Below are 26,544 nucleotides of genomic sequence, written 5' to 3'. Positions count from 1 at the left end.
GGGAAAAGAGTTTAGACTATAATAATGGTCCCATATTAACCCTCCAGAGCTTCCCTTGTACTCCAGGTATAAATGAAGGAGAGAAAAATACTTTGCCATATGAAATATCTTCTGTCTGGGTCTCAGGGGAGGAAGGAAGCAGGCATAGCACTTATTCTAGCTGATATGACTTCATCATCAATGGTATTTATCGAGCACTTACTATATGCAGAGCTCTGTAAGAAGCACTTGGGAGAGCACAATACAACAGAGTTGGCAGACACAGTTCCCTGCCCCCAACAAGCTTACAGTCTAGAGGTAGAGATGGACATTAATATCAATAAATAATTTAGAATATACAATTTATAGATGTGTACATAAGTGCTGGGGAGCTGAGGGTGGGGTGAATATCCGATGCCCAGAGGTCAGAGATCCAAGTGCATAGATGACATGGAGGGGAGAGGGAACTGGGGAAAAGAGGGCTTGACGGGAGAAGGACTCTTGGGAGGCCTTGGAGTTGGATTTGGGAGTTCTTCAGGTAAGACTTACTAAAGGAAGTGGGATATGAGGGCTATATATTTTTCCCCCTTGGACCTATCAGATTTTGGGGTGGAGGGTATTCGAGGCAGGGAGCACAGTTTGGGTGAGGGAAAGAGGTGTGAAGAACAATTAAAAGGCTAGCTGGGAAGGACAGAAAGGCACTTCTTAAAATACCACTATTTTTATTATTCATTATAAAGAGGGCCCAGAGAGATAAAGAACACCTATTCCATGATGAACATGATCTGAATAATTCCTGTCAAGCCCTCCAATACTCACCAATACTTTTGTACATATCTGTAATTTATTTCACTGTCTGTCTCCCTGTTTAGATTCTAAACTCCTTGTGGGCAGGGAATGGGCCTACCGAGTCTATTGTATTGTACTCTCCCAAGCGCTTAGTACAGTGCTCTGAATGTAGTAAGCACTCAATCCCACTGATTAATTGGAGGAAGGATTAATAATAATACTTTATAATAATTGTAGTATTGGTTAAGTGCTTACTATGTTCTAAGTACGGGGGCCTGACTTAGTGGACAGAGCAGGGCTTGGGAGTCAGAAGACGTGGGTTCTAATTCCGCCTCCGCCACTGTCTGATGGGTGACTTTGGACAACTCACTCAACACTGTGCTAAACTCTGGGATAGGTATAGGTGCATCAGATCGGACGCAATCCCTGTTCCACAGGAGGCTCACGCCCTAAGATTCTCAGTCCCCTCCTCATTTTACAAATGAGGAAAGAGACCCAGAATGGTTAAGTGGCTTGCCCAAGGTCATGCAGCAGGCCTTAGTGGTAAAGTCCAGGTCTTCTAGACTCTCAGGCCTGTGCTGTTTCCACTAGCCCACGCTACCTTCCCTGTTAATACTGATACAGGTTCTGAGAGAGGCCTTAAGCCAGCCTCACCCAAAGGATCTTTGCCAACTGCTTCAGGTAGCTGTTTGGGAGATTCAGGATTCAGCCACCTTTCTAGGCCAGGCTTTTTCAGGTCAAGACTCACTTCTGAGCCCTCATTCTTTGGGTCTTTTTGCCCCCTGAGGTCTTTTCCATTTTTCCATTTTTTTCACCCAGATTATTAAGCATGCCTTGTCCTCTCCAATCTACAGCAGCAGCGACCTCTCTACCATTTTGTTTATGGTATTTGTTAAGTGCTTACTAAGGTCAAGGCACTGTACTAAGCACTGGGGTAGAGACAACCTAATCAGGTTGGACAGAGTCCTTGCCGACCATCCTTCCCGTCCCGCAGGCCCGCAATCTCGGTGTCATCCTTGACTCGTCCCTCTCGTTCACCCCACACATCCTATCCGTTACCAAGACCTGCCGGTTTCACCTCTACAATATCGCCAAGATCCGCCCTTTCCTCTCCACCCAAACGGCTACCTTACTATTACGGGCTCTCGTTATATCCCGGCTAGACTACTGTGTCAGCCTTCTCTCTGACCTCCCTTCCTCCTCTCTCGCCCCGCTCCGGTCTATTCTTCACTCCGCTGCCCGGCTCATCTTCCCGCAGAAACGATCTGGGCATGTCACTCCCCTTCTTAAACAACTCCAGTGGTTGCCTATCGACCTCCGCTCCAAACAAAAACTCCTCACTCTAGGCTTCAAGGCTCTCCGTCACCTTGCCCCTTCCTACCTCTCCTCCCTTCTCTCTTTCTACCGCCCACCCCGCACGCTCCGCTCCTCTGCCGCCCACCTCCTCGCCGTCCCTCGGTCTCGCCTATCCCGCCGTCGACCCCTGGGTCACGTCCTCCCGCGGTCCTGGAACGCCCTCCCTCCTCACCTCCGCCAAACTGATTCTCTTTCCCTCTTCAAAACCTTACTTAAAAATCACCTCCTCCAAGAGGCCTTCCCAGACTGAGCTCCTCTTCCCCCTCTACTCCCTCTGCCATCCCCCCTTTACCTCTCCGCAGCTAAAGCCTCATTTTCCCCTTTTCCCTCTGCTCCTCCACCTCTCCCTTCCCATCCCCACAGCACTGTACCCGTCCGCTCAACTGTATATATTTTCGTTACCCTATTTATTTTGTTAATGAATTGTACATCGCCTTGATTCTATTTAGTTGCCATTGTTTTTACGAGATGTTCTTCCCCTTGACGCTGTTTAGTGCCATTGTTCTCGTCTGTCCGTCTCCCCCGATTAGACTGTAAGCCCGTCAAACGGCAGGGACTGTCTCTATCTGTTGCCGACTTGTTCATCCCAAGCGCTTAGTACAGTGCTCTGCACATAGTAAGCGCTCAATAAATACTATTGAATGAATGAATGAATAAAGGTGCACAGTCTTAATCCCCATTTTACAGGTGAGGGAACTGAGACACAGAGAAGTGAAGTGTCTTGCCTGAAGTGAATTGACTTTTCTCTAGACTGTGAGCTGGTTGTGGACAGGGAATCACTGTTTATTGTTGTATTGTACTCTCCCAAGCACTTAGTACAGTGCTCTGCACTCAATGAGCACTCAATAAATATAATTGAATGATTGAAGTCACACAGACATGGGCAGAGCTGGGATTAGAGCCCAGGACCTCTGACTCCCAGGTCTGTGAACTTTCCACTAGACCACACCGCTTCTCACACCATTGATGGTGGAATGCATCCTTGGATGTATCGTGGCTGAGAAAGGCCACAGTGCAAGAGCCACAATCTCAACTGCGTTGGGAGTACACACACCCACACCCACAAACACACACACACACTGACTCTGCTTGTGCTGTCGTCTTTGGCTGTCGCCTCCTGCTCTCTTTTGGGACTTCTGTTCTAGACAGTGACTCTCGCCCTCTTCACAGCCTCATTGAAGGCACATCTCTTCCAAGAAGCCTTCCCTGACTAAGCCCTCTTTTCCTTTTCTTCCACTCCCTTCTGTGTCACCCTGATTTGCTCCCTTTATTCATCCCTCCTCTTAGCTCCACAGCACTTGTGGATGTATCCGTAATTTATTTATTTCTATTAATGTCTATCTCCCCATTTTGTCTCCCCCTTTAGACAGTAAGCTGGTTGCGGGCAGGGAACCAGATCTGTTGTATTGTTCTCTCCCAAGTGCTTAGTACAGAGCTCCATACACAATAAGCACTCCATAAATAAAAGAAAAGAAAGACAAAAGATTGGAGTGAAGAGGGATAGAGCATTCAAAAAAAAAAAAAAGCAGGGAAAGAGTGCATTTTGGTTGAACAGGGTAGTGGGGTGAGGGGTCCAGGACTCCTCTAGGCAATGGCTCTGGGCCACTAGAACCTGGGGAGAGGCCTCCTCTGGCCTGTGGGCGCTGCAAGGTCAGAGGTCAGAAAGGAGGAAGTCCGGCAACCAGCCAGAGTGTCGGCGTCTGCCAAGAGTTGACGGGATTGTGTGCAATTTATCAAAACTTGGCCCGAGAGAGACTTTTTTGAAATATCATGATGAATAAGCGAACTGAGCAGTATAAGCCCAAGTCTCACATTGGCCCACTGTGGGTCAAATGCTGTTTTTATTGTGTATTTATGAGAGAAGTGTGGTTTAGAATGTTGGTTTTCCCACGGAACTCCTCTTCAGCAGGGAAGAGCAACTCCTCAATCTGGGCTCTGGGAAACTTGACTTTGCCCAAAGCATTAAATGAGCACTGGCCCCACCAAAGCAGTTCCACAGCGAGGATTCAAGCTCAAGACCCCTCTCACTTCAGGATTGGGTAGGAAGGGCTATGGATATTGGCTCCTGAGCCTTCTTGTTAAAGGAACAGTTTCCAGGCCGCGGGACTTCACTTTTCCCTGCCCCTCCCAGGGGGTAGGAGGATGAAGTTAGAAGAAGCCGGCATTCGATATTCCTCCCACCCTATTAATAATAATGATTATGGCATTTGTTAAGCACTTACTATGTACCAAGCACCGTACTAAATGCTGGGGTGAATCCAAGCAAATCAGGTTAAACATACTCCCTGTCCCATGTGGGGCTCACTGTCTTGATCCCCATTTCACAGATGAGGTAACTGAGGCACAGAGAAGTGAAGTGACCTGCACAAGGTCACACAGCAGACATGCAGCAAAGCCAGGATTAAAGCCCATGACTTTCTGACTCCCAGGCCTGGGCTCTATCCACTTGGCCAAGCTGCTTCTCACCATCCACATATCTGCCAGTCTTCAGCTCTTCCCATCTTCAGAGCGCCCCATTAAAAGCCTGGAAACCTTCCCTAATTGTTTCCCAATAGCCTAACTCATAGCAACCCTCAACTCATATTTCTTTTTTAAAATGGTATTTGTTGAGTGCTTCCCGTGTGCCAGGCACTCTTCTGAGAGCTGGGGTATATTCAAGATAGGTTGGACAAAGTCCCTCTCACACGGGGCTCACAATCTTAATCCCCATTTTATAGATGAGGTAACTGAGGCACAGAGAAGTGATGTGACTTGCCCAAGGTCACAGCAGGCAAGTGGCAGAACCAGGATTAGAACTCAGGTCCTTCCGACTCCCAGGCCTGTGCTCTATTCATTAGGCCTCGCTGCTTCGTATGTATTTGTACTATCCTCCACATTTACAGAGAATGCATCTACCATTTCTATTGTATTGTACTCTCCCAAGATCTTAGTGCAGTGCTGTGCACATAGTAAGCACTCAGTAAATACCACTGATTGATTACATATATAGGCCTATCCAATTGTACATTCAATTAGTCTGATTTACTCTGCTATTCCTTCCAGGAAGCAATATGGCCTACTGGATAGAGCATGGGCCTGGGAATCAGAAGGACCTGGGTATTAATCCCAGTTCTGCATTTTTCTGCTGTGTGACCTTAGGCTAGTTGCTTAACTTCTCTGTACCTCAGTTACCACCTCTGTAAAATGGGGCTAAAGACTGTGAGCCCCACGTGGGACGTGAGCTGTGTACAATCTGATTATCTAGATCTACCCCAGAGTTTAGTACAGTGCCTGGCACATAGTAAGCACTTTACAAATGTCATTTTAAAAAAAGTTGTCCTACCTCCCATCTGATCCCTGTTCTACCCCCAATTCCCATTACTTGTAAATATTTTGTCTGCCTGTCCCCACCCCACCCCTGACTGTAATAATAATAATAATAATGATAATGGCATTTGTTAAGTGCTTACCGAATGTCAATCACTGTTCTAAGCGCTGGGATAGATACAAGGTTATCAGGTGGTCCCATGTGGGGCTCACAGTCTTAATTCCCGTTTTCCAGATGAGGTAACTGAGGCACAGAGCAGTGAAGTGACTTGCCCAAAGTCACACAGCTGACAAGTGGCATAATTGGGATTAGAACCCATGACCTCTGACTCCCAAACCCGTGCTCTTTCTACTGAGCCATGCTGCTTCTCAAGCTCCTTAAGGGCAGGGGCCATTTGTCCATTTCTGCTGGTCTTTCCCAAATGCTCAGTGCAGTGCATTCCATTCAGTAGGTATTCAGTAAGTACCATTTCTGTCTCCATCCGCAACGCTCTCCCTCTGCCTTCTCGCCTCCCTGGCCCTTGGTGACTTTGTCAGTCAGTCAGTCAAATTTATTGAGCACTTACTGTGTGTTCAATGCTAGGGTGACTATGATAAAAACAATATAACATTCACATTCCCTGCCCACAATGTGCTTACAGTTAGGATGTCCTTTTTCACACTCCCAGCATCCCTGGATAAGTGCTCAGATAGAGGCTCCTCTGGCTGGAAGCTCTGCTCCCTGGAGCCTACGCCTGGAGTGAGACAGGACTGAATCGAGCCCAACCTCTGTGTCATTAGCGGCCTTCTGAGTTACCCTTACAGAGCAGTTCCCCAAGCGCAACAAACAAACCATTAAATTGACGTATATTTCTATGAAGCAAAGCTGCGGTGAGGCACAAATCCACCATTGCCATCTGGAAAAATGAAGCCTCGTTAAAAAACGCCATCTCATTACGCCGGGGACTGGCCAGGCCCAAGGAATCTGGATGAAAACAAGACTGGAAAGAGCGAGAAGCTCACGGGATAATCCCCCACGCCTGAGGGTTTCAGTAGTCCATCCAGCTATGTGGGAGAGGGCCAGCCAAGGGAAGACCTGACCCTGGTTTTCATTTGAACTTGGGGGGAAGCTGAGGTCAGTCCACGTCTTCTCCATTCCTCAGGAACCTCCATGCGTTACCCATCTACCTCCACATCAAAAGAATCTCCTCACCATGGGCTTTAAACGACTCAATCACCTTGCCCCCTCCTACCTCACGTCACTGCTCTCCTACTACAACCCAGCCCGCACACTTCGCTCCTCTAATGCTAACCTACTCACTGTTGACCTCTTGCCCACATCCTGCCTCTGACTTGGAATGCCCTCATTCCTCATTTCCAACAGACAATGACTCTTCCCCGCTTCAAAGCCTTATTGAGGGCCCATCTCCTCCAAGAGGCCTTCCCTGACTAAGCCCTCTTCTTTTCTTCCATTCCCTTCTGTGCTGCCCCGACTTGCTCCCTTTATTCATCTCCCCTCCCAGCCCCACAGCACTTACGCACATATCCATAATTTATTTATTTATGTTAATGTCTGTCTCCCACTCTAGATGGTAAGCTCAACGTGGGCAGGGACTGTCTGTTATATCATTATATTGTCCCCTCCCAAGTGCTTAGTACAGTGCTCTGCACACAGTAAGCACTCAATAAATACAATTGATTGATTGATTGCTAGAAAAGGGAACACATTGGCTTTTTTTAGGACTGTGGCCCAGAGGGAAGTGGTGGTTCGGTGGGAAGAGTACAGGCAGTTTTATTCCAAGCACATTATGGGGAATAAGAAGAAGAAGGAAAAGGAAAAGAAGAAGGAAGAGAGGAAGAGGGAGAAGGAAGAGAAGAAGGAGGAGGAAGAGGAAAGGAAGAAGAGTGTTTGTTAAGTGCTTTCTATGTGCCAAGCACTGTACTAAGTGCTGGGGCAGATACAAGAAAATGAGGCCCACATGAGCTCAGAGTCTAAGTAAGAAGGAGAACAGGTATTGAATCCCCATTTTGCAAATGAGGCAACTCAGGCACAGAGAAATTAAGTCATTTGCTCAAGGTCACAGCAAAGTGGTAGAGCAAGGATTAGCACTCAGGTCCTCTGATTCCCAGACCTGGGCTCTTTCCAGTAGACCACACTGCAAAGCAAACTGGGTGAAGGTGATCAGCTGTCCTATGGCAAGACTACGTGGCTTTTCAGAGGTTGCAAGACTGCCATCATTACTGTGCATCTAAGGCCGCAAGATTACAGGACTTGGTTAAAAGAACCCGGGCCTGGGAGACAGAGGACCTGAGTTCTAATCCCTGCTCCTCCATTCTGTATTGTGTGACCTTGGACAAGACACTTAACTTCTCTGTATCGCCTCTAAAAAGGGGTTTAAGACTGTGAACCCCACATGGGACGTAGACTGCATCCAGTCTGATTAACTTTGTATCTACACCACTGCTTAGCACAGTGTCTGACACATAATAAGCTCTTAACAAAATACTATTAAAAAACCAAACTTACTCGCAGCTGAATCTCAGATGTTCTGGATGCCAGTAAATCAATCAATCATATTTATTGAATGCTTACTATGTGCCGAGCACTGTAGTAACTGCTTGGGAGAGTCCAATATAACAGAGTTGATAGGCACGTTCCCTGCCCACATCGAGCTAACAGTCTAGAGTGGGAGGCAGACAGTACTATAAATAAATAAATTCCCAGCAGGGAAGCAGTGGGAGTCATCTGTTCTCCTGGAGGCAAGGAGCATCATTCTTGCTGCTGTAGTACTTTCCCAAGCTCTTGACCCAGTACTTAGACTCAGTAGTTGCTAAGTAAATGCCTTTGAATGAATCCTCATGTTGAGGGGAGCTTACTTGGGGAGAGGTGTGATTTTAGTCTGTCAGTCAGTTGTATTTACTGAGCACTTACTATGCCTTTGAATAATACATTGATTGGAGGAGTGCATTACTGGCCTTTCTCTGATTTTTTTCGCAGGCAGATGCCTCCTTCGTAATGCCAACTGGGTTAGTGGGAAGACCACTAGTGGTTAGTGGTCTACCTAGTCAATAAAAACACCTTTCTTGCTTGGCTTCAGGATGATAATAATAATAATAATTATGGCATGTTAAGTACTTACTATGTACCAGGTACTTACTAAGCGCTGGGGTGGATACAAGCAAATCTGGTTGAACATAGTCCCCTGTCCCACATGGGGCTCAGTCTCAATCCCCATTTTATAGATGAGGTCACTGAGGCACAGAGAAGTGAAGTGACTTGCCCAAGGTCATTCTCCACCCTCCCCATGTTTTACTTTCATTGTATGTTCCCAAGCTCGTGGTACAATGGGCTACCCTTGTCGACATGGAGCGAGACGGCACCCTCGTGTTCTACCTGCAATAGATGGTCAGTACAGCACTCTGCAAAAAACAGACAGCCAGTACAGTGCTCTGAATATGGTAGGTGCCCGGTAGAGTGATTCACACACTATGGATACCCAGGAACTATGCCTAAGAATGATACTTTAAATTTGGCTAGCACTTTAATTTTTCCAAAGCGCTTTCATGCCAGTCCTTTGATATTCATCTCCCCACCGTCCCACGAGTCAGGAAGAGGTACATCCGCCGCTGTTAGCGATTGAGGATGGTGATGATTTTGATGATGATGATGATGACGATGGAACTGTCTCTCCAGAAGAAGAGCTCACATCTCATTCAGGTCTATGCCCAGCTGAGATAAACACTCCCTTTCCGCTGGCTGACGCTGTCGAGGGCTCTTTAAACACGCACTGTGTTTGAGCCTCCTGAATGTAAGCTCTCTGTACTTCCAAATCCCAAGGGTCTCTGATCACTGAGATTCTTCACAAGAAATGCAGCTGACAAGCATTTGTAGAATCGCAGGTTAAATCCCGCCCCCAACCCAAGCTCTCTCCCCTCCCCACCGCCCCCTACCCCGTCGAACGGGTGAGCGTAGAGTTTGACGGCTGTCACGAGTGGCGGGTGAGTGGCAGGCTCTACTGGCACTGTTTCGCTGGGGAGAGTGGGGGGGGGGGTGAGCGGCCCCGATCGTCAGAGCCCAATTCAGCTTGAAACAATGGGGGGAAATTGTCATCATGTGAATGGCCGTCACGTATCCGCTTCCTAAATCACAGCGGCGCGCTCTCTCACATAAGCGAACAACAGCTGAGGCAGTGGTTGAGCCACCCGAAATCTTCAGCAGGGAAGGGACGTGGGGAGCGGGTAAATCCCCCCAGTCTGCTGTCATCCAGGCTTTCCTCCTCAGGTCTCTTGGCACCCGGCACCTTGGAGCAGTGAGGGAGGCCTGGTGAGGTGGATTTGGCGGGAGGTGACCTAAAGACTCAGCAGACATAGTTTCGCAAATGTCAAGCTCAATGAGCTCCCGGAGGGGAGGCCAAAGTGACGACAAGCAGCCTGGGGCTTCCCACCAACTTGCTCCAGTTTGCAAACTTGTTCTTTCTCCCGCCCGGCCCCTCAAATGCTCCATTCTCCCCATCCCAAACTCACCTCTTAACTGATCTTCCCTCTTCTGCGTCCCTCCCTTCAATCACTGCTGTTTCCCATTCTTGGAACTCTGCCCCCACTCTGCCCCCAGACCTTCAGAGCCTTACTGAAGGCACATCTCCTCCAAGAGACCTTCCCCGACTAAGCCCTCCTTTCCTCTTCTACCTCTCCCTTCTACTTCACCCTGACTTGTTCCCTTTATTCATCCCCCTGTACCAGCCCCACAGCACTTAGGTACATATTTATTTCTGTAGATGAAAATGTGTCCCCCGCCAGACTGTAAACTCATCATGGGCAGGGTATGTGTCTGTTTATTGCTGTACTCTCCCAAGCACTTAGAACAGTGCTCTGCACACAGTAAGTGTTCAATAAATACAACTGACTGTCTGACTGACTAAAATCACAGCTGCCCCCAAGTAAGCTCCCCTCAACACAAGGATTCCCCAACCCCTCATCGGATCATGCCAACCACCTCCACTAGCACTAATGGATTTATTAGTGCCCACCTTCAACACGTGGCTATTCCCAGAGAGGGGATTGTATGTGTCTGTGTGAATCTATGTTTTGGAGTATTTAGACCTTGAGCCCCATGTGGGATAGGCACTGGGTCAACCTGCCTATTTTGGATCTACCCCAGTGCATAGTACAATACTTGGCTCCAAGTAAGAGTTTAACAAATACCACCATGATTATTACATACAGATATTTATGCTGATCCCTCTATTTTTCAGTGTTTTTATGACTGCAGCTTGGCATAGTGATAGAGCATGGGCCTGGGAGTCAGAAGGTCATGGGTTCTAATTCCAGATCCCCAACTTGTCTACTGTGTGACCTTTGGCAAGGCACTCCACTTCTCTGGGCCTCAGTTCACTTATCTGTAAAATGGGGATTGAGACTGTGAGCCCCACATGGGACAGGAACTGTGTCCAACCCCATTTTCTTGTGTCCAGCCCAGCGCTTAATACAGTGCCTGCCACATAGTAAGCACTTAACAAATGCCATGATTATTATTATTATTAGAGTATAAGCCCCACTGGGGGACAGAGGATGTGCCTTGGACATTAATCACTAGGATTCACTGAATGCTTAATCAGTGCAGAGCCCTAGACTAAACGCTTAGAAGAGTACAATAGAATTAGTAAGCATGATCCTTTCCCTCAAGTAGTTTACAGTGTAGTGGGGAAGACAGACATAAAAATAAATTACAGGTAAGGGGAAAGCAGCTTAGTATAAAGATATGAATGAAAATGCTGTAGGCAGCAGGTATGAGTGCCCAAGGAATTTAATGGGCTCAGAAGTGCCCCCTAAAGAAGCAGCATGGCAGAGTGGAAAGAGCACAGGCCTGGGAATCAGAGGACCTGGGTTCTAATCCTAGCTCTGCCACTTGTCTGCTGTGTAACCTTGGACTTCTCTGTGCTTCAGTTTCCTCAACTTTAAAATGGGGATGAAATACCTATTCCTCCTACTTAGTCTGTGAGCCCTGTGTTGGGTGGGGACTGTGCCCAATGTGATTAAGTTGTATCTACCCTAGTGCTTGACATATAATAAGTGCTTAACATATCATCATCATCATCATCATCACATTAAAGTACAAAACCAAGAAGTGATATGTTTTATGTCCACCAGGAGTTGATGCTACCCAGGGAGACAAGCATAAAAATATTTACAAAAAAGAGTCATCAGAGTAAATAACTGAATATATAACTGAATGGGTAAGCTATCCAAGAGTGCTGAGGATGGGTAGAAATAAGTGCAGAAGTGCTGGTGAGTTTTATGTCTTAGGGTACTAGGAAATTAATTGGGGAATGCTTATTGGTGAAGTTGGGATTTTAAGAGGGCTCTGGATGAGGGGAGAGCTGTGGTCTGTTTGATGTGGAGAGGAGGGAGTTCCAAGCTGGGAGAACAGCATGAGTGAGGGGATAGAGGCGGGAGAGAAGAGAGTGGGGTACAGTTAGAGGTTGGCTTGGAAGGAAAGAAGTGAATGAAGAGATCAAGTAGAGGAATGGCCGGTGAAAAGAACAATAGTAATGAATGTTATAGTATCATTACATATGATTATTATTGTTGTGGTGGTATTTGTTAGGCACTTACTATGTACCAAGCACTGGGATGCTATAAGATAATCAGGCCAGACACGGATTCTCTCCCACATGAGGATCACAATCTAAAGAGAAGGGAGTATAGGTATTTGATCCCCATTTTCACATGAAGAAACTGAGGCACAAAGAGGACTAGGGATTTGCCCAAAGTCACAGAGCTGGGCAATGCTGGAGCCAGAATTAGAACCCAGGGCCTCTAGATAAGGAGGGGCCAGATGGCGGAGAGCCTAGAGTTCAAGCATGAGGAGTTTGTGTTTGTTGCAAAGAGTCCCAGGAAGCTAGGGGGTGGCTTAGAGAAATGAGAGAAGTGACCCAAACGACACTTCAAGAAGACAACCTGTGCAGCACAGTATCATACAGATTCAAATGGGAAGAGGCTGGAGGCCGGGAGATCAGTGAGGAGACTGTTACAAAGTCTAGCCGCAACCTGACCGGCCATGCGTTTGTGAGCTCCCCGAGAGAGTGGTAAGAAAGCAAGGAGAGGGACTTGCAAGGAGCTTACATGAATAGGATGGAAGACAGAAGAGAAGCCAATGAAGCAAGCTACGAACATTCATAGAGCAAGAAGAATCCGGTTAGTAGTGTCAGTGAAATCCGGGCCTGAGACTTCTGCAAAGAGGAAGAAACCATATCAAGAGAAGCAACGTGGCCTAGTGGATAGAATCCAGGCCTGGGTTCTAACCTCAGCTCCACTTATACCTACTGTGTGACCTTGGGCAGGTTATTTAACTTCTCTGTGCCTCAGTTTCTCTCATCTGCAAAATGGGGATTCAATATCTGTCGTCCCACCTACTTGGGCTGTGAGCCCCAGGTGGGGCCTGATGATCTATCCCGGAGCTTACTACAGTGTTTGGCATATAATAACTGCTTAATAACTCCCACAACTATTAAGACCAGCTGAGAGATTGAGGAGAATTAGGACCAAGTGTGCCATTTTGGACTATAAGGAGGCTATGAGGTGATCAAAGCGAGCACAGCCTCAGGACCGAGAAGGGGTCAAAAGTCTGACTGTCATAGAGAGAGAAGATCCCTGGTGGAGAGAAAGGAGAGGCAGTCGGCGTATATGACCCGTTCTGGGATAGGAACAGGAGCCGGGAGCTCCCTGCCCACAACAAGCTTGCAGTCTAGAGATGAGCTTATTTATTGATTACTGTTTGCATAGCACTGTACTAAGTCCTTGGCAGAGCACAGTACAGCTGGGAAACTGGAGAAAAATGAGGAAGCAGCAGTAGAGACTTGGGAATGGGGAAACTTGGGGAAGTTCACCCCTCCTCCCACCACCTGGAGTGGGCTGCACCGACAGGGCAGCTCAGAGAGGCCTATGGGGAGCCAGACCCCGGACCCGCTGCGGCCCCCTTTAAGAGTGCCTTGAGACAGCCAGTTTTGGCGGGGCCAAAATGGGTGTGTGCGTCCATCCGTCTGTCCTTCTGTCCTTCCCAGGGCAATGCCTTCAAATAGAAGACCCGTGGCTCGGCGCTGAGCTAATGGAATCCATTCATTCCCCGGGCCCCACTATAATCGGCCCCAACTTGTGTACAATACTTCTGAATGCTCTTCTAGTTCTGGGTTTATTTTCTCAAAGCCCTGGGGGTTCTGTAAAAACTCTTAGGATTCTTGTAAACCCTTTTATTTCTCTTAAAGCTGGCAGTCTGTCAGGCTTTAGTTATTCTTAGTACTAAATTATTTATCCCCCTTTCCCTCCTAGCCCTGGCTTGTGAATCTTTCCCTCGACTCCCGGGAGCGTGGGGAGGCCCTTTTGCCATTCAAAACGAAGCCCCTCTTCTCTCTTCATCTTTTGTCTTTCATTTTTCATCCCCAAAGCGGTGCCTGCCGAGCTGGAGCGTTCCGGGATAGCAAAGGGGAAGGGGAGGATCTGAGAAACGGGCTTCCATTCCGGAGGGGCGGCGAGGAAGGGGAACCCGGGGAACTCAGGGCTCCGAGCTTGCTGCACGCTGCCATTTGGTGCTCACAGCTTAGGAATTTGGGAAACAGGAGAAGGGGATGGGCTGCGTTACAGGGGCTGGGGAAGGACCCGATTCTCTGCTCCAAGAGGGTTGGAGAATGGGCCCTCTAGGGAGTGGGGTCAAAGGTCAAAACTTGCCAGGAAGGAGATAAAAAGATAAGAAAAGAAGAGAAAGATGGAGAGAGGGAGAGACATGGCCAGAGAGAGAGAAAGAGAGCGAGATGGAGACAGACGGGGAGAGAGAGATAGAGTCAGAGAGACAGAGCGAGCGAGAGGAGGAAGGAGACAGAAAGCAAGAAAAAAGGCAGGCTGAGAGACAGGCAGAGATGGGGAAATTGAAAAGGAGGCAGAGAGGGAAAGGGAGGATTCAGAGGCAGAGTGCTGGAGTCAAAGAGATAGATGGAGACAGCGAGAGGCAGAGAGAGAGATGGAGTTAAGCGCTAAGTGCTGTGCTCTGCACACAGTAAGCGCTCGATAAATACAATTGAATGAATGAGTCAGAGAGATGGAGGGAAAGGAAGATGGAGACAGAGAGCCAGAGACACAGAGAGATGGAGATAGAGAGGTGGTGAGAGACAAAGAAGGTAGAGAAAGGGAAATTGAAAAGGAGAGAGACAGAGAGGGAGAGGAATGAGACAGAGAGAGAGATAGAGACAGGCAGAGAGAGAAAAACAGAGCGAGGTAGAGAGTGACAGAGAGAGGCAGAGGAAGAGATAGGGAGAGGTAAAGGAAGAGACAGGGAGAGGCAAAGAGAGAGAGTGATGGAGACAGAGAAAGGCAGAAACTGAGAGCAGGGACAGGCTCCTGGGCAGAGTCGGCACACATCTGGGCTCGCACAGAGAGAGAGAGAGAAAGGGGCATGTTCATACAGAATCAGACATTCGTTAAGCTGCTAGCATCACCATCGTCTGTCATTCTCTCCTCAAAAGAAGCTTCTCCCTCCCCCGATCGTCCCGGCTTCCCTGCTCTGTGCCACCTTCTCCGACTCTGTTCTTTTCAGCCTGAGATGAAGAACTGAATGAATGGCTTCCTGAGTGCCAGGTGTGTGTGTGTGTGTGTGTGTGTGTGTGTGTGTATGCAGGCACGCTCAAGCCAGGACTAAGACAGTGGCAGAAAAGTACTTTTCATTTTGCTTTCTATCCCTTTTTCCACACACACACCCCCAGACCACTACAAGTGCAGCCACCCCCCCCCACACACACACACACATATACATAGGAAGCAGCATGGCCTAGTGAGTGAGTAGATCATGGGCCTGGGAGTCAAAAGAACCTGGACTCTAATCCTGGTTCCACCACTTGTCTGCTTTGTAAACTTGGGCAAGTCACTTCACTTCTCAGGGCCTCAATAACCTTATCTGCAAAATGGGGATTAAGGCAATGAGCCCTAGTGGGTCAGGGACTGTGTCCAACCAGATTACCTTTTATCTACTCCAGCTCTTAGAACGGTGCTTGATACATAGTAAGTGCTTCATCATTATTATTCATTCAATAGTATTTATTGAGAGCTGCATACACAAAAACACACATGGCCAAGCACCGTTACATTCAGGCTCACAGACGCAGCCAGCATCCCATGCACACTTGCATATATTCTCTCTCTGTCTGATGCATATGTCACCCCACTCCTCAAAAACATCTACTGGCTGCCCATCCACCTCCACATCAAACAAAAACTCCTCACCACTGGCTTTAAAACATTCTGTCACCTTGCCCCCTCCTACCTTACCTGGCTACTCTCCTACTACAACCCACCCCACACACTTCGCTCCTCTAGTGCTAACCTTCTTCCTGTGCCTCCATCTCGTCTATCTTGACCACTAGCCCATGTCTTGCCTCTGTCCTGGAACACCCTCCCTCTTCAAACCCGATAGACAATTACTCTCCCACCGCTTCAAAGCCTTATTGAGGGCACATCTCCTCTAAGAGGCCTTCCCACACTAAGCCTCACTTTCCCTCATCTCACACTCCCTCTGCGTCACCCTGACTTGCTCCCTATGTTCTCCCCCCGTCCCAGTCCCACAGCACTTATGTACATATCTGTAATTTATTTTTATATTAATATCTGTCTCCTCCCACCTCTAGACTATAAGCTCACTGTGGGCAGGGAATGTGACTATTGTTGTATTCTCTCAAGTGCTTAGTACAGTGATCTGTATAAAGTAAGCTCTCTGTAAATAGGAGGGAAGGAGGGAAGGAAGGAAGGAAGGAAGGAAGGAAGGAAGGAAGGAAGGAAGGAAGGAAGGAAGGAAGGAAGGAAGGAAGGAAGGAAGGAAGGAAGGAAGGAAGGAAGGAAGGAAGGAAGGAAGGAAGGATGAAACAGGCTTAACCAGGGGCTGAGCAGGAGCGGTTGGAGGCGGTGTCCACCCAGGACATTGTGGGTAGGGGCTCCCACTGATTCTCCAGAGTTCCCTCTGCAGCTGCCCAGTCTCCAACCTCCGGGTCCAGGGGCGCGGTAATTCCCAACAGCCGGATGGCACCAGCAGCCACCGCAAGCGGGAGTCTGCTCTTATTGTGGCCTTGTGGTGGTGGCAGGAGCAGGAGGGGAAGTGCATGATTGTCCCACTTGATGGGGGAGGATGGCCATCTCGCACAAGGACAAGGAGTCCATGTGCCAAGCAAACCAATCAATCAATGGTATTTATTGAGCACTTACTAGGTGCAGAGCACCGTACTAAGCATTTGGGAAAGTACAACACAACAGAATTAGCAGACACATCCCCTGCCTATAACAAGCTTACAGTCTAGAGGAACTAATAATGATAATAATAATGATAATTGTAGTATTTGTTACTACAAGAGTAGATAGAAGCCATTCAGGTTGCACACAGTCCTTGTCCCACATGAGACTCAATCCCCATTTTACAGATGAGGGAACTGAGGTCCAGAGAAGTGAAGTGACTTGCCCAAGGTCACACAGCAGACAAGCGACAGAGCCAGGATTAGAACATCTCTGTGGTCCTATAGGGCTGACTGCAGCACAAGGAGGTTTCATATCAGGGTGCCTCTCTCCTCAGTGTCTATCCCAGGACTTGAATACGTGCAGTGGGAACTTCCCAAGCTCCACATGCGCATGCTGCAAACCCCGAACCAGGAAGCTAAGTGCTTTTGGAGTTTAGGCCACATTTTTCAAAAGGACTATGAATGAGTCCCTATTCCCAAGGAACGGGCTTTTGAGACTCCCTACCGGGTCTTTTTGGGGTCCTTGGACTGCTTCAAGTGCCAGAATTCCCTTGTTTGGCTGTGCCAACCACCCATCCACCCAAATGTTTTTTGATGCCAAAGACCCTGACTCCGGGATAGCCAAAGCCCATGTCTTTGCAGATGAGGCCAATGTGTGATTAGGAACTCTGTCCTGAGTCCAAACCAGTCTGGCAGATGAAACCGTCTATAGTACCACCAAAATTGGTCAGTCAATTGTATTTATTAAGTACTTACTGTATGCAGAGCACTGTACTCAACACTTGGGAGAGTACAATATAACAATATATCAGACACATTCCCTTCCCAAAAGAGGCTTACAATCTACTGGGTATCTTTTCGCCTGGCAGGTGAAGCCAGAAGGCTGCTCATCTTCATCCATTCATCCAGTCATATTTTTTGAGCACTTACTGTGTGCAGAGCACTGTACTAAGTGCTTGGGAAAGTACAATATAGCAATAAACAGACACATTCCCTGTACAACAAAGTTACAGTCTTCAGGGGCATCAACAGCCTGTGCCCGAGGAGCTGAGAAGAGGGGGTCGGAGGGGCAGGGGATGATCATCGTCTTTGTCAGAGCTGGGAATTTTCAGTTACAAACCATCCCAGCCCACCAAACGGAGGGGCTAGCGTGTGGGCTGTGCTCAGCACACCGACACAGCCTCTCGTTGTGGCTTAAAAATAAATGCCTCATCTAAGCTCCTTTGAAAAGAGATTTGGTAGCATCAGCTGTTTTCTGAATGGTTCATCATTTCCTTGTTCTCACATTCTTCTCCCTGCGGAGAGCCTCGCCTCCAGCGACCGAAGGGCCTCTCTCCATTCACATCTCGCTCCCCAGACTCAGACATCCCCCCTTTTCAGACACAGACCCCAAAAGCTCGGCTCCCGGGTACCCGCCCTCTGATTGGTGGCTGTTGTCACCCCTCCACACTCCTCACTGCCGGCTCTGAGACCCCAAGACACTCGGCCTGCACTATCTCGGCCTATAATGTGGGGAAGTCTGGATGGAAGCAGTGTGGCTTAGTGGATAGCACACAGGCCTGGGAGTCAGAAGGTTGTGGGTTCTAATCCTGAACCCATCAGTTGTCTGCGTTGTGACCTTGGGCAAGTCACTTCACTTCTCTGGGCCTCAGTTCCCTCTCTGTAAAATGGAGATTGAGACTGTGATCCAGAGACTGTGTCCAATCCCACTTGCTTATATCCCTCCCAGTGATTAGTACAGTGACTGGCACAAAGTAAACGCTTAACAAATCTTGTCTTTTCTTATGCTGACGAGTCATCTCCGACCCATAGCGACACCATGGATACATCTCTCCCATACCACCTCACCTCCATCTGCAATGGTTCTGGTAGTGTATCCACAGAGTTTTCTTGGTAAAAATATAAATGTGGTTTACCACTGCCTTCTTCCGCACAGTAAACTTGAGTCTCCACCCTCAACTCTCTCCCATGCCGCTGCAGCCCAGCACGGGTGAGTTTCAAATTGTAGCAGATTGCTTTCCACTCACTAACCACTGCCCAAGCTAGGAATGGAATGGTTAGGCCTCTGCTTAACTCTCCGTCCCATAGTCGAGACTGGTAGAGTACTGGAAAATCTCTAGGTGAGATCCTGAGAGGGGAACTTAACGAATACCACAATTATTATCATTATTATTATTATGGCGGCCAGAGATGGAGTTGGAAATAGGTGTTGCCCCCAGAAAGAGGCTCTGGGACCCAGTGGCCCAGAAACTCAAAGGGTAATCTCGGCACCGAGAGTCCCAGGCTCCAGCCACGGGGCTGGGAGTCAGTCAATCATATTTATTGAGCACTTACTCTGGGCAGACCACTGTATTAAGGGCTTAGGAGAGTACAATATAACAATACAACAGAAATATTCCCTGCCCACAACGAGCTGACAGTCTAGAAGGGAGGAACCATAACTCTTCTGTTGCTTTCCTGCAGGTCCAGGGTGCCCATGGAGGGGAGTCCGATGCTTCCGGTGGACCAGTGCTCCCCAGGTAAGGCAGTCTGGTGGTTCAGGTCCCGTGACCAGTCTGGGGCTGGGGCTCCCATGACCAGAGAGGCCAAAGCCCAACAGCCATTGGGGGGATCCAGGAAGGGGGCTGGGAAGACAGGCTGGGCTGAGCAGGGACCAACACTTGATGCACTCCAGAGTGTTGAGTTCTAGATTGCTGGTTCTGGACTGAGGATAGCAGGGGGTTGGGGGGAAGGAGGTTAGGGTAGTAGGAGGGAGAACGAGTACTGAATCCTCATTTTGCAGGTGAGGGAACTGAGGCAAGGAGAAGTGAAGTGACTTGCCCAAGGTCACACAGCAGACAAGTGGAAGAGTCAGGATTAGAACACAGGTCTTCTGACCCCCAAACCCATGCTCTTTCCACTAGATCATGCTGACTGATTCAATGAAGGGTGTTGACAGTCATTTGCATGTCTTCCAGGGCTCAGTCATCTTCATATGACAATTCTTGAATGACTATCGCTAGGATTTTGAAAGCTGCTTGAAGGACGTTGATTTGGAAGAGTTTCCCAGAGGGACAGAAGTGCATTCTAATGCCTGCATCCAGGTCTCTTGTTGCATTTTCCAGCACAACTGCATAGAACAAATTGGACAAGACCGGGCCCCCTGTGTAGCCCCAATCAGACAGGATACTTAATAATAATTACTAATAATTGTGGTTTTTGTTAAGCGCTTGCTATGTGCCAGGCACTGTTCTTAGTGATGAGGTAGACACGAGATAATCAGGTTGGACTCACTCCCTGTCATTCATTAAATAGTATTTATTGAGCGCTTACTATGTGCAGAGCACTGTACTAAGCACTTGGAATGTACAATTCGGCAACAGGGCACACAGTTTTCATCCATATTTTACAGATGAGGAAACTGAGGCCCAGAGAAACTAAGTGACTTGCCCAAGATCACACAGCAGACAAGTGACAGAGCCAGGATTAGAACCCAAGTCCTCCTGACTCCCAAGCCCATGCTCTATTCATTAGACCATGCTGATTCTGACCCAACCAGCCAGTCATACCAATGGATGAACTTTTTAGGACATGAAAATTTGCTAAATAATTTCCAGAGTCCAGTTCCACCAATGACTTTATATACTTTCTTTTTGGTGTTTGTTAAGCACTTACTATGTGCCAGGCACTCTACTAAGCACTGGGATGGATTCAAGCTAATCAGGTTGGATACTGTCCCTGTCCCACATGGTGCTCACAATAATGATACTAATAACATTGGTATTTAAGTGCTTACTATGTGACAAGCACTGTTCTAAGCACTGGGGTAGATACAAGCTAAACAGGCTGGACACAGTCCCTGTTCCACATGGGGCTCACAGTCTTAATCCCCATTTTCAGATGAGGTAACTGACACACGGAAAAGTTAAGTGATTTGCCCAAGGTCACACGGCAGACATGTGTCAGAGCCAGAGTAAGAACCCAAGACCCCTGACTTCCAGGCCCATGCTCTTTCCAATAGACCATGCTGCTTCTCAACAGTCTTAATCCCTGTTTTAGAGATGAGGCAACTGAAGCACAGGGAATTGAAGAGACTTGCCAGAGATCACACAACTGACAAGTGGCAGAACAGGGATTAGAACCCAGGTCCTTCTGACTCCCAGGACCTTGGTCTATCCACTAGGCCATGCTGTTTCTCCTACTGGTCTGTATTAAGCAGCTGGGAGAGTACAGTACAAAAGAGTGGGTAGACACGTTCCCTGCCCACCATGAGCTTACAGTCTTGAGTGGGAGACAGACATTAAAATTAATCACAGACACATATATACTCCCTGAGGGGTGATTATCAAGTACTTAAAGAATACAGATCCAAAAGTATAGGCATTTGGTATGTTTTTGAAACACCTCAACTTCAATAGCAGAAGACACTTTGGGGAGAGCATTAAAATGTGTTTTTCACCTCTTCTGGATTCCCTCCTCCTTGTAATGAAACTGGGGCCTTCTTCACTCTTCTTTGGGCCATGATGACACTAACAGGGCTAGCTGAGCTCTTTAGTGATGCCTAGAATTTTTTGGTCTGGTGGGCACCCTTAATAACCCGGGATCTCTTCCACTTAGCGTCCCAGCCCCTGTCCCGTGTCTTATTTAATTTGGTTTGCATGTGGCTACATGTTCCCAAAAGCCTCGCTCCCTCCTGAAAGTGCAGGTTCCATAAAGTACCACTCCTGCATTGAGCGTATGTTTCCCAGGGTCGGCCTTTTATCAGAGTCATCTGCATCCATCAGTCTCGGCCACTTAGCTCGTCTGTGTCCCATGGCCTGGCTGCTCATCCTGGAATATGGCATCTCAGAGAAGTGCAATGGAAGCAGCCTAGTGGAAAGAACCCGGGCCCAGGAGTTTGAGGATGGGAATTCTAATCCCAGTTTTGCCACTAGCCTGCTGCGTGACTCTGTGTAAGTCACTTCAGTAAAGTGCTGCTTCTCTAGTGAAGTTTCAGTTGCAGTGGCATGACTTAGTGGATAGAGCATGGGTCTGGAAGTCACAATCCCAGCTCTGCCACATGTCTCCTGTGAGACCTTGGGCAAGTCACTTAACTTCTCTGGGCCTCCGTTACCTCGTCTGTAAAATGGGGATTGAGTGTGAGCTTCAGGTGGGAGAGGAACGGTGTCCAACTTGATTAAGTTGTATCTACCCAGTGGCTTAGAACAGTGCTTGGCATATAGCAAGTGCTTAGCAAGTACTATAATAATTATTATTACTATTCTCAATTTCCTCAACTGTAAAATGGGGATTCAATACCTGTTCTCCCTCCTACTTAAACTGTGAGCTCTATGTGGGACAGGCACTCTGCCTGACCTGATTGATTGGTGTCTACCCAGTGCTGAGGACAATGCTTGACACATAGAAAGCACTTAAAAAATGCCATTTTAAAAAATGTCCATTTGTGGCGTCTGCTGGGGATGGCAACTTGCTTTTCTTGTTCCAAGAGATTTGTTGGAGGTTGCTATAGAACTAGAAGATGCCTTTTTTTAATGGCGTTTGTTAACCATTTACTATGTGCCAGGCACCATACTAAGCGCTGGGGTAGATACAAGCTAATCAGGTTGGACACAGTCCATGTCCCATGTCCCACAGTCTTAATCCCCATTTTACAGATGAGAAAACTGTGAGCCCTATGTAAGACAGGGACTGTGTCCAACCTAATTTGCTGGTATCCTCTCCAGTGCTTAATACAGTGCCTGGCTCATAGTAAGCACTTAAAAAATACAACAATTATTATTATTATTATTATTATCATCATAAATAACCTGACTCATTTTTATCCATCTCAGCATTTAGAACAGTGCTTGATACATAGTAAGCACTTAATAAATACCATCATTATTTTTATTATTATTATTCAGAGCCCAGCAATACCAAGTCGGGGTCCCCCACAGGGAAAACTGGCCTCGATCTTTTACAGTTCCCCCTCACCCGCATGCTGAACCCTTTTCACAGTGTGAGACCAACCAGGCCCCAAGTCACATTTTCAGCAATCTGCAAGCCGGTTTTCCACTGCCGCATCAAATCTCCATCTCCCAAATTCCAGGTGAATGCCACCATGCGCCCTGCCCCAGGCCGCCCCCCCGATCAAGCCTTAGCACAGCCTAATTATGAACTGTTTGACATGAGCTCAAAAATAGGTTGCTCACTCGTGCCGCTTAAAGCTTTTAGCGTGACAACCCCCGGATCTCGGCACCAGAACCAAACTGCATCACGTGAGCCCCAAATTCAGCTCATTCTCAGCAGCAGGAGATGTTGCACCCTGATTTGGGAGCTGGGGGCACCAGACCTTTCTGGGCTTGGGTGGTTCCAAAGTGACTGGGCTTGGAGCCTGGGCCCTGAACGAGAGAAGTCACAGCAAAAATGGGGATGAAGAGAAGCTTAGGATCTGTTTGGAACTCTCTCTGAGAAGACAGTTGTTCATCTAAAGTATTTTGTGGCCAGCCCTCGGTCCGCTTTGGTTTGTGACTAGGTTCCCATTCTTTTTAGACACTCCGCTGAGCTTCTCCTGCCCACCAGGTTCTGTGCCCGATGTGCCAGCCACCATAGCTCACCTCCCAACCCTGCCTGCCCCCCATGCCTTGTAGGAATGTGGCAGTGACAGCTTTCCCCCCACCAGCTCGGGAGCTGGAAGTGGTCCACCTAGGTGGGTAGGAGCAACAGGGAGGAGGAAGACGGGGAGGGTAGGGACCAGGACCTTGCTTGGGGAGGGTGGTGGGAGCTGAGAGTGCTACCCCCAACCCAGACTCCAGCATCCCAGTTTTTCCATATGTAGCGGTGACCTCCCGCCTATGGGTCCTTGACCTCACCCTTGACCCCTTCCAGTCCACAGCAGTTCCCTCTCCTGGTTTAGTGGTCACTCTGGGGAGCTGGGACTGGCCCAACTGGCTTCCCGGACAGGCGTCCAGTAGTCCTGCCCCAAGACTCCACCATGGAAGAGGAAGGTTGCTTCATCCCGGAGCAAATGGCACCTTCAGAAACCAATCGACATATTGCGTGAGTGTACCTGTCCAACCCGATTCGCTTGTATCCACCCCAGCGCTTAGTACAGTGCCTGACACATAATAAGCGCTTAACAAATACCGTAATTACTAGGAAGGGCACAGGGGGTCTATTATAGAGTGGCACAGCCTCCGGGTCATGGCCAATGCAGGGGCTCCATAACCATGGAAACAGCTCAGTCGCCAGCAGGGCTGGGCTCACCACTCGGCCACTTGGCCCCGACGATTCCTTGTTTCCGGAGCTGACATTTTCCCGGCAATCAACCACAGAGAGCTGGCATGTGCTTCCACATGCAGGGTGCTACAAAGGTGATTCTTCCGATTCCGATCTGGAAATAGTAATACTTCCCCCACCAGCGTTTTCATTTCCCCAAGGTTTGATTCGTTGACGAGAGTGAGACTTTTCAAAAAAGGCAGTGGCCACCACTACCACAGAGCTTGATGAAGTTCAGACTGGGCCGGTGTTGGGAAGTGTCCTGGATGTCCAAATGAAAAATGAATTAGGGCCTTTTGGTTCAGCAGAGGATAATACAAGGCGGGTGTGTGAGTCAATTTAATTCGGGGCCTCTAAAGAGGTGGGAATGTTTCGGGCGGGCCCGTAAATGTTTTAAGACACCCAAGGAACCCAGTGATAGGCAGAAGACTTTTTATATTATTTTTGCTCAACAGGAACAAACTAGTTCCTGTTTGTATAAAGCTGGCAGGCAATGCAGAGCGGGTGGAGATTAGAGGGGTAGGCAGAACTTGGCTAGCCAGAGACCAGGTCTGAGTAAGGTTCTAAGGGCCTCGGGACTATTTGATTTTGGAAGCTTCCCTCACTTGATCCATGAAAGTGCTTTGTTAAGTTGTATTTGGTGCAGTGTGATTTCATCACGGCACTGTGCCCCTCCTGCTTCTCCACCCTGAAACCCCTCTCCACTGCTGACCCCTGAGAGGAAGTATACAAAGCTTATGTACCTGAAGGAGTGGAAATGAGAGGGGGTATGCAGAACTTGAATACTCAAGGCAATGGAGATGATAGAGGTATCAGAATTTATGTCCCCAGTTAGGGGTGGAGATGATAGAGGTATCAGAACCTGAGGGCCATGAGATATTCCCAGAGATGTCCCTATTAAACTTCCCTGCTCCACCCCTTTCCAATACAAATTGAAGACAGATCATTGAGGCAGAATTCCAGCTAAATCCAGATTTTATAGATTGGTGTTGCAAGTTGCCTCTGCCTCTTTCTGGATTTATGTCAAAGGCAGCATTGTTTTCGGTTCAGAGGAACTAATGTGTTCTTGTAATTACTAGATACCCAGGTCCCATAGAAAGAGTGTTCATCCTGTAGGGGGTCACTCATTGCAGTCTGGGTTTCCCTGAAAGTTTGAAACCAGACAATGTTCCTGTATCCTCCTTTTTCAAAGACTAAGGAAAGGGTTCATGATACATCCCCTGTATATTTCCAGGATCAAAGTGCAATCCAAAATGTTTTTCCATCTTTTTCATGTTCTGGGAAACTTGACCAACATAGAGAAAACTCTACCTAACTCCACAGGCCAATTTTCTCAGGTTTTTCAGGGTTGCATTTGATTTTTTTCACTCTTTTGCAGTACTTTACATGTTGGAGAGTGAAATGAAGGTAACAGATTCTAAAATCTCATAACTCTAGGCTAGTTAATTGAGTCATTTTAGTCCAATTTTCAGTGAAACCAACTCCCTCTGACCCAGGTTTCTGGGTGCAGGTGAAGTCTGGGTCTGTTGAAGCAGACCTTAAAAAATTGTGCCCTAGTGCCTAAAGCCTAATCCTGGCTCTGCCACTTGTCTGCTGTGTGACCTTCGGCAAGTCACTTCACTTCTCTGGGCCTCAGTTCCCTCATCTTTAAAATGGGGATTAAGACTGTGCGCCTCATGCGGGACAGGGACTGTATCCAACCTGATTATCTTGTATCTACCCCAGCACTTAGAACAGTCCCTGGTACATAGTAAGAGCTTAACAAATACCATTTATTAAAAAAAGGCCCAGTTAAAAACCCTCAAACTGGGGTATTGCTGCTCCAGAATGCATATTGGTAGCTAGAATGAGTTACACGCTGTGTGAGCTCAATCACCTAACGATTCTGGGCCTCAGTTTCCTCATCTGTACAATGGGGATGAAGATGCCTACCTCTCCCTACCTCCCAGGTTTGCTGTGAGGACCTCTTCATTGGAGCGAAAGCACTTTGGGAAAATGACAGTGCTCGTCAAATTCAAGGTGTTATTGCTTTTCCGTTTTACCAAAAAGATATCTTTTTTATTGCAGCAAAGCAGTGTTCAAAGCCAAAAATCTTTCTACTCCAAATTGAGTTGTGTTTCTGCTGCCCTTGGAGGGGCTTTCTTGGGGGAAAGAACAGTCCCAGGCCTAGGGGAAAAAGAGTTTAGGACTGGGAATCTCCTGGGATACCTAGGTTCTAATCCCAACCCTGCCACTGGCCTGTCATGTGACCTTGGGAAAGCCACTGAACTTCTCTGGGCCTCAGCTTCCTCATCTTAAATTAGGGTAAAAATGCTTGTTAGTCCTTCCTCTTGGATTGTGAGCTTCATGTGGAGGAGGATTAGGGTTAGGTATCTGACCTGATCTGATCTGCTGTGTGTCACTTGTCTGCTTTGTGACCTTGAGCAACTTCCCTGGGCCTCAGTTACCTCATCTATAAAATGGGGATTAAAACTGTGAGCCTCATATGGGACAGGGACTGTGTCCAATCGGATTAGCTCATATCTACCCCAGTGCTGAGAACAGTGCTTGACATATGGTAAGTGTTTAACAAATACCATTATTATTATGTTGTAACTCCCCCTGCAGGGCTCAGCACTTGGTACGTGCTGAATCC

The 26,544-nt window shown here is 47.9% G+C and overlaps 1 protein-coding gene across 1 annotated transcript in view; it reads left to right on the top strand.

Moving 5' to 3' along the window:
- Positions 1-26,544, top strand: part of MORN1 (MORN repeat containing 1) — a 239,097-nt gene that overhangs the window by 211,008 nt on the left and 1,545 nt on the right. The window contains exon 13 of the mRNA XM_029064471.2: positions 19,137-19,192. Within this exon, the coding sequence (XP_028920304.1) occupies positions 19,137-19,192 (56 nt within the window). The remainder of the gene's footprint in view (positions 1-19,136; positions 19,193-26,544) is intronic.

This window comes from Ornithorhynchus anatinus, chromosome 5, assembly GCF_004115215.2.
Source record: "Ornithorhynchus anatinus isolate Pmale09 chromosome 5, mOrnAna1.pri.v4, whole genome shotgun sequence".
Lineage (NCBI taxonomy): Eukaryota > Metazoa > Chordata > Mammalia > Monotremata > Ornithorhynchidae > Ornithorhynchus > Ornithorhynchus anatinus.
The sequence above is the reverse complement of the archived record's forward strand: the minus strand, read 5'-3'. Positions and strand labels throughout refer to the sequence as shown.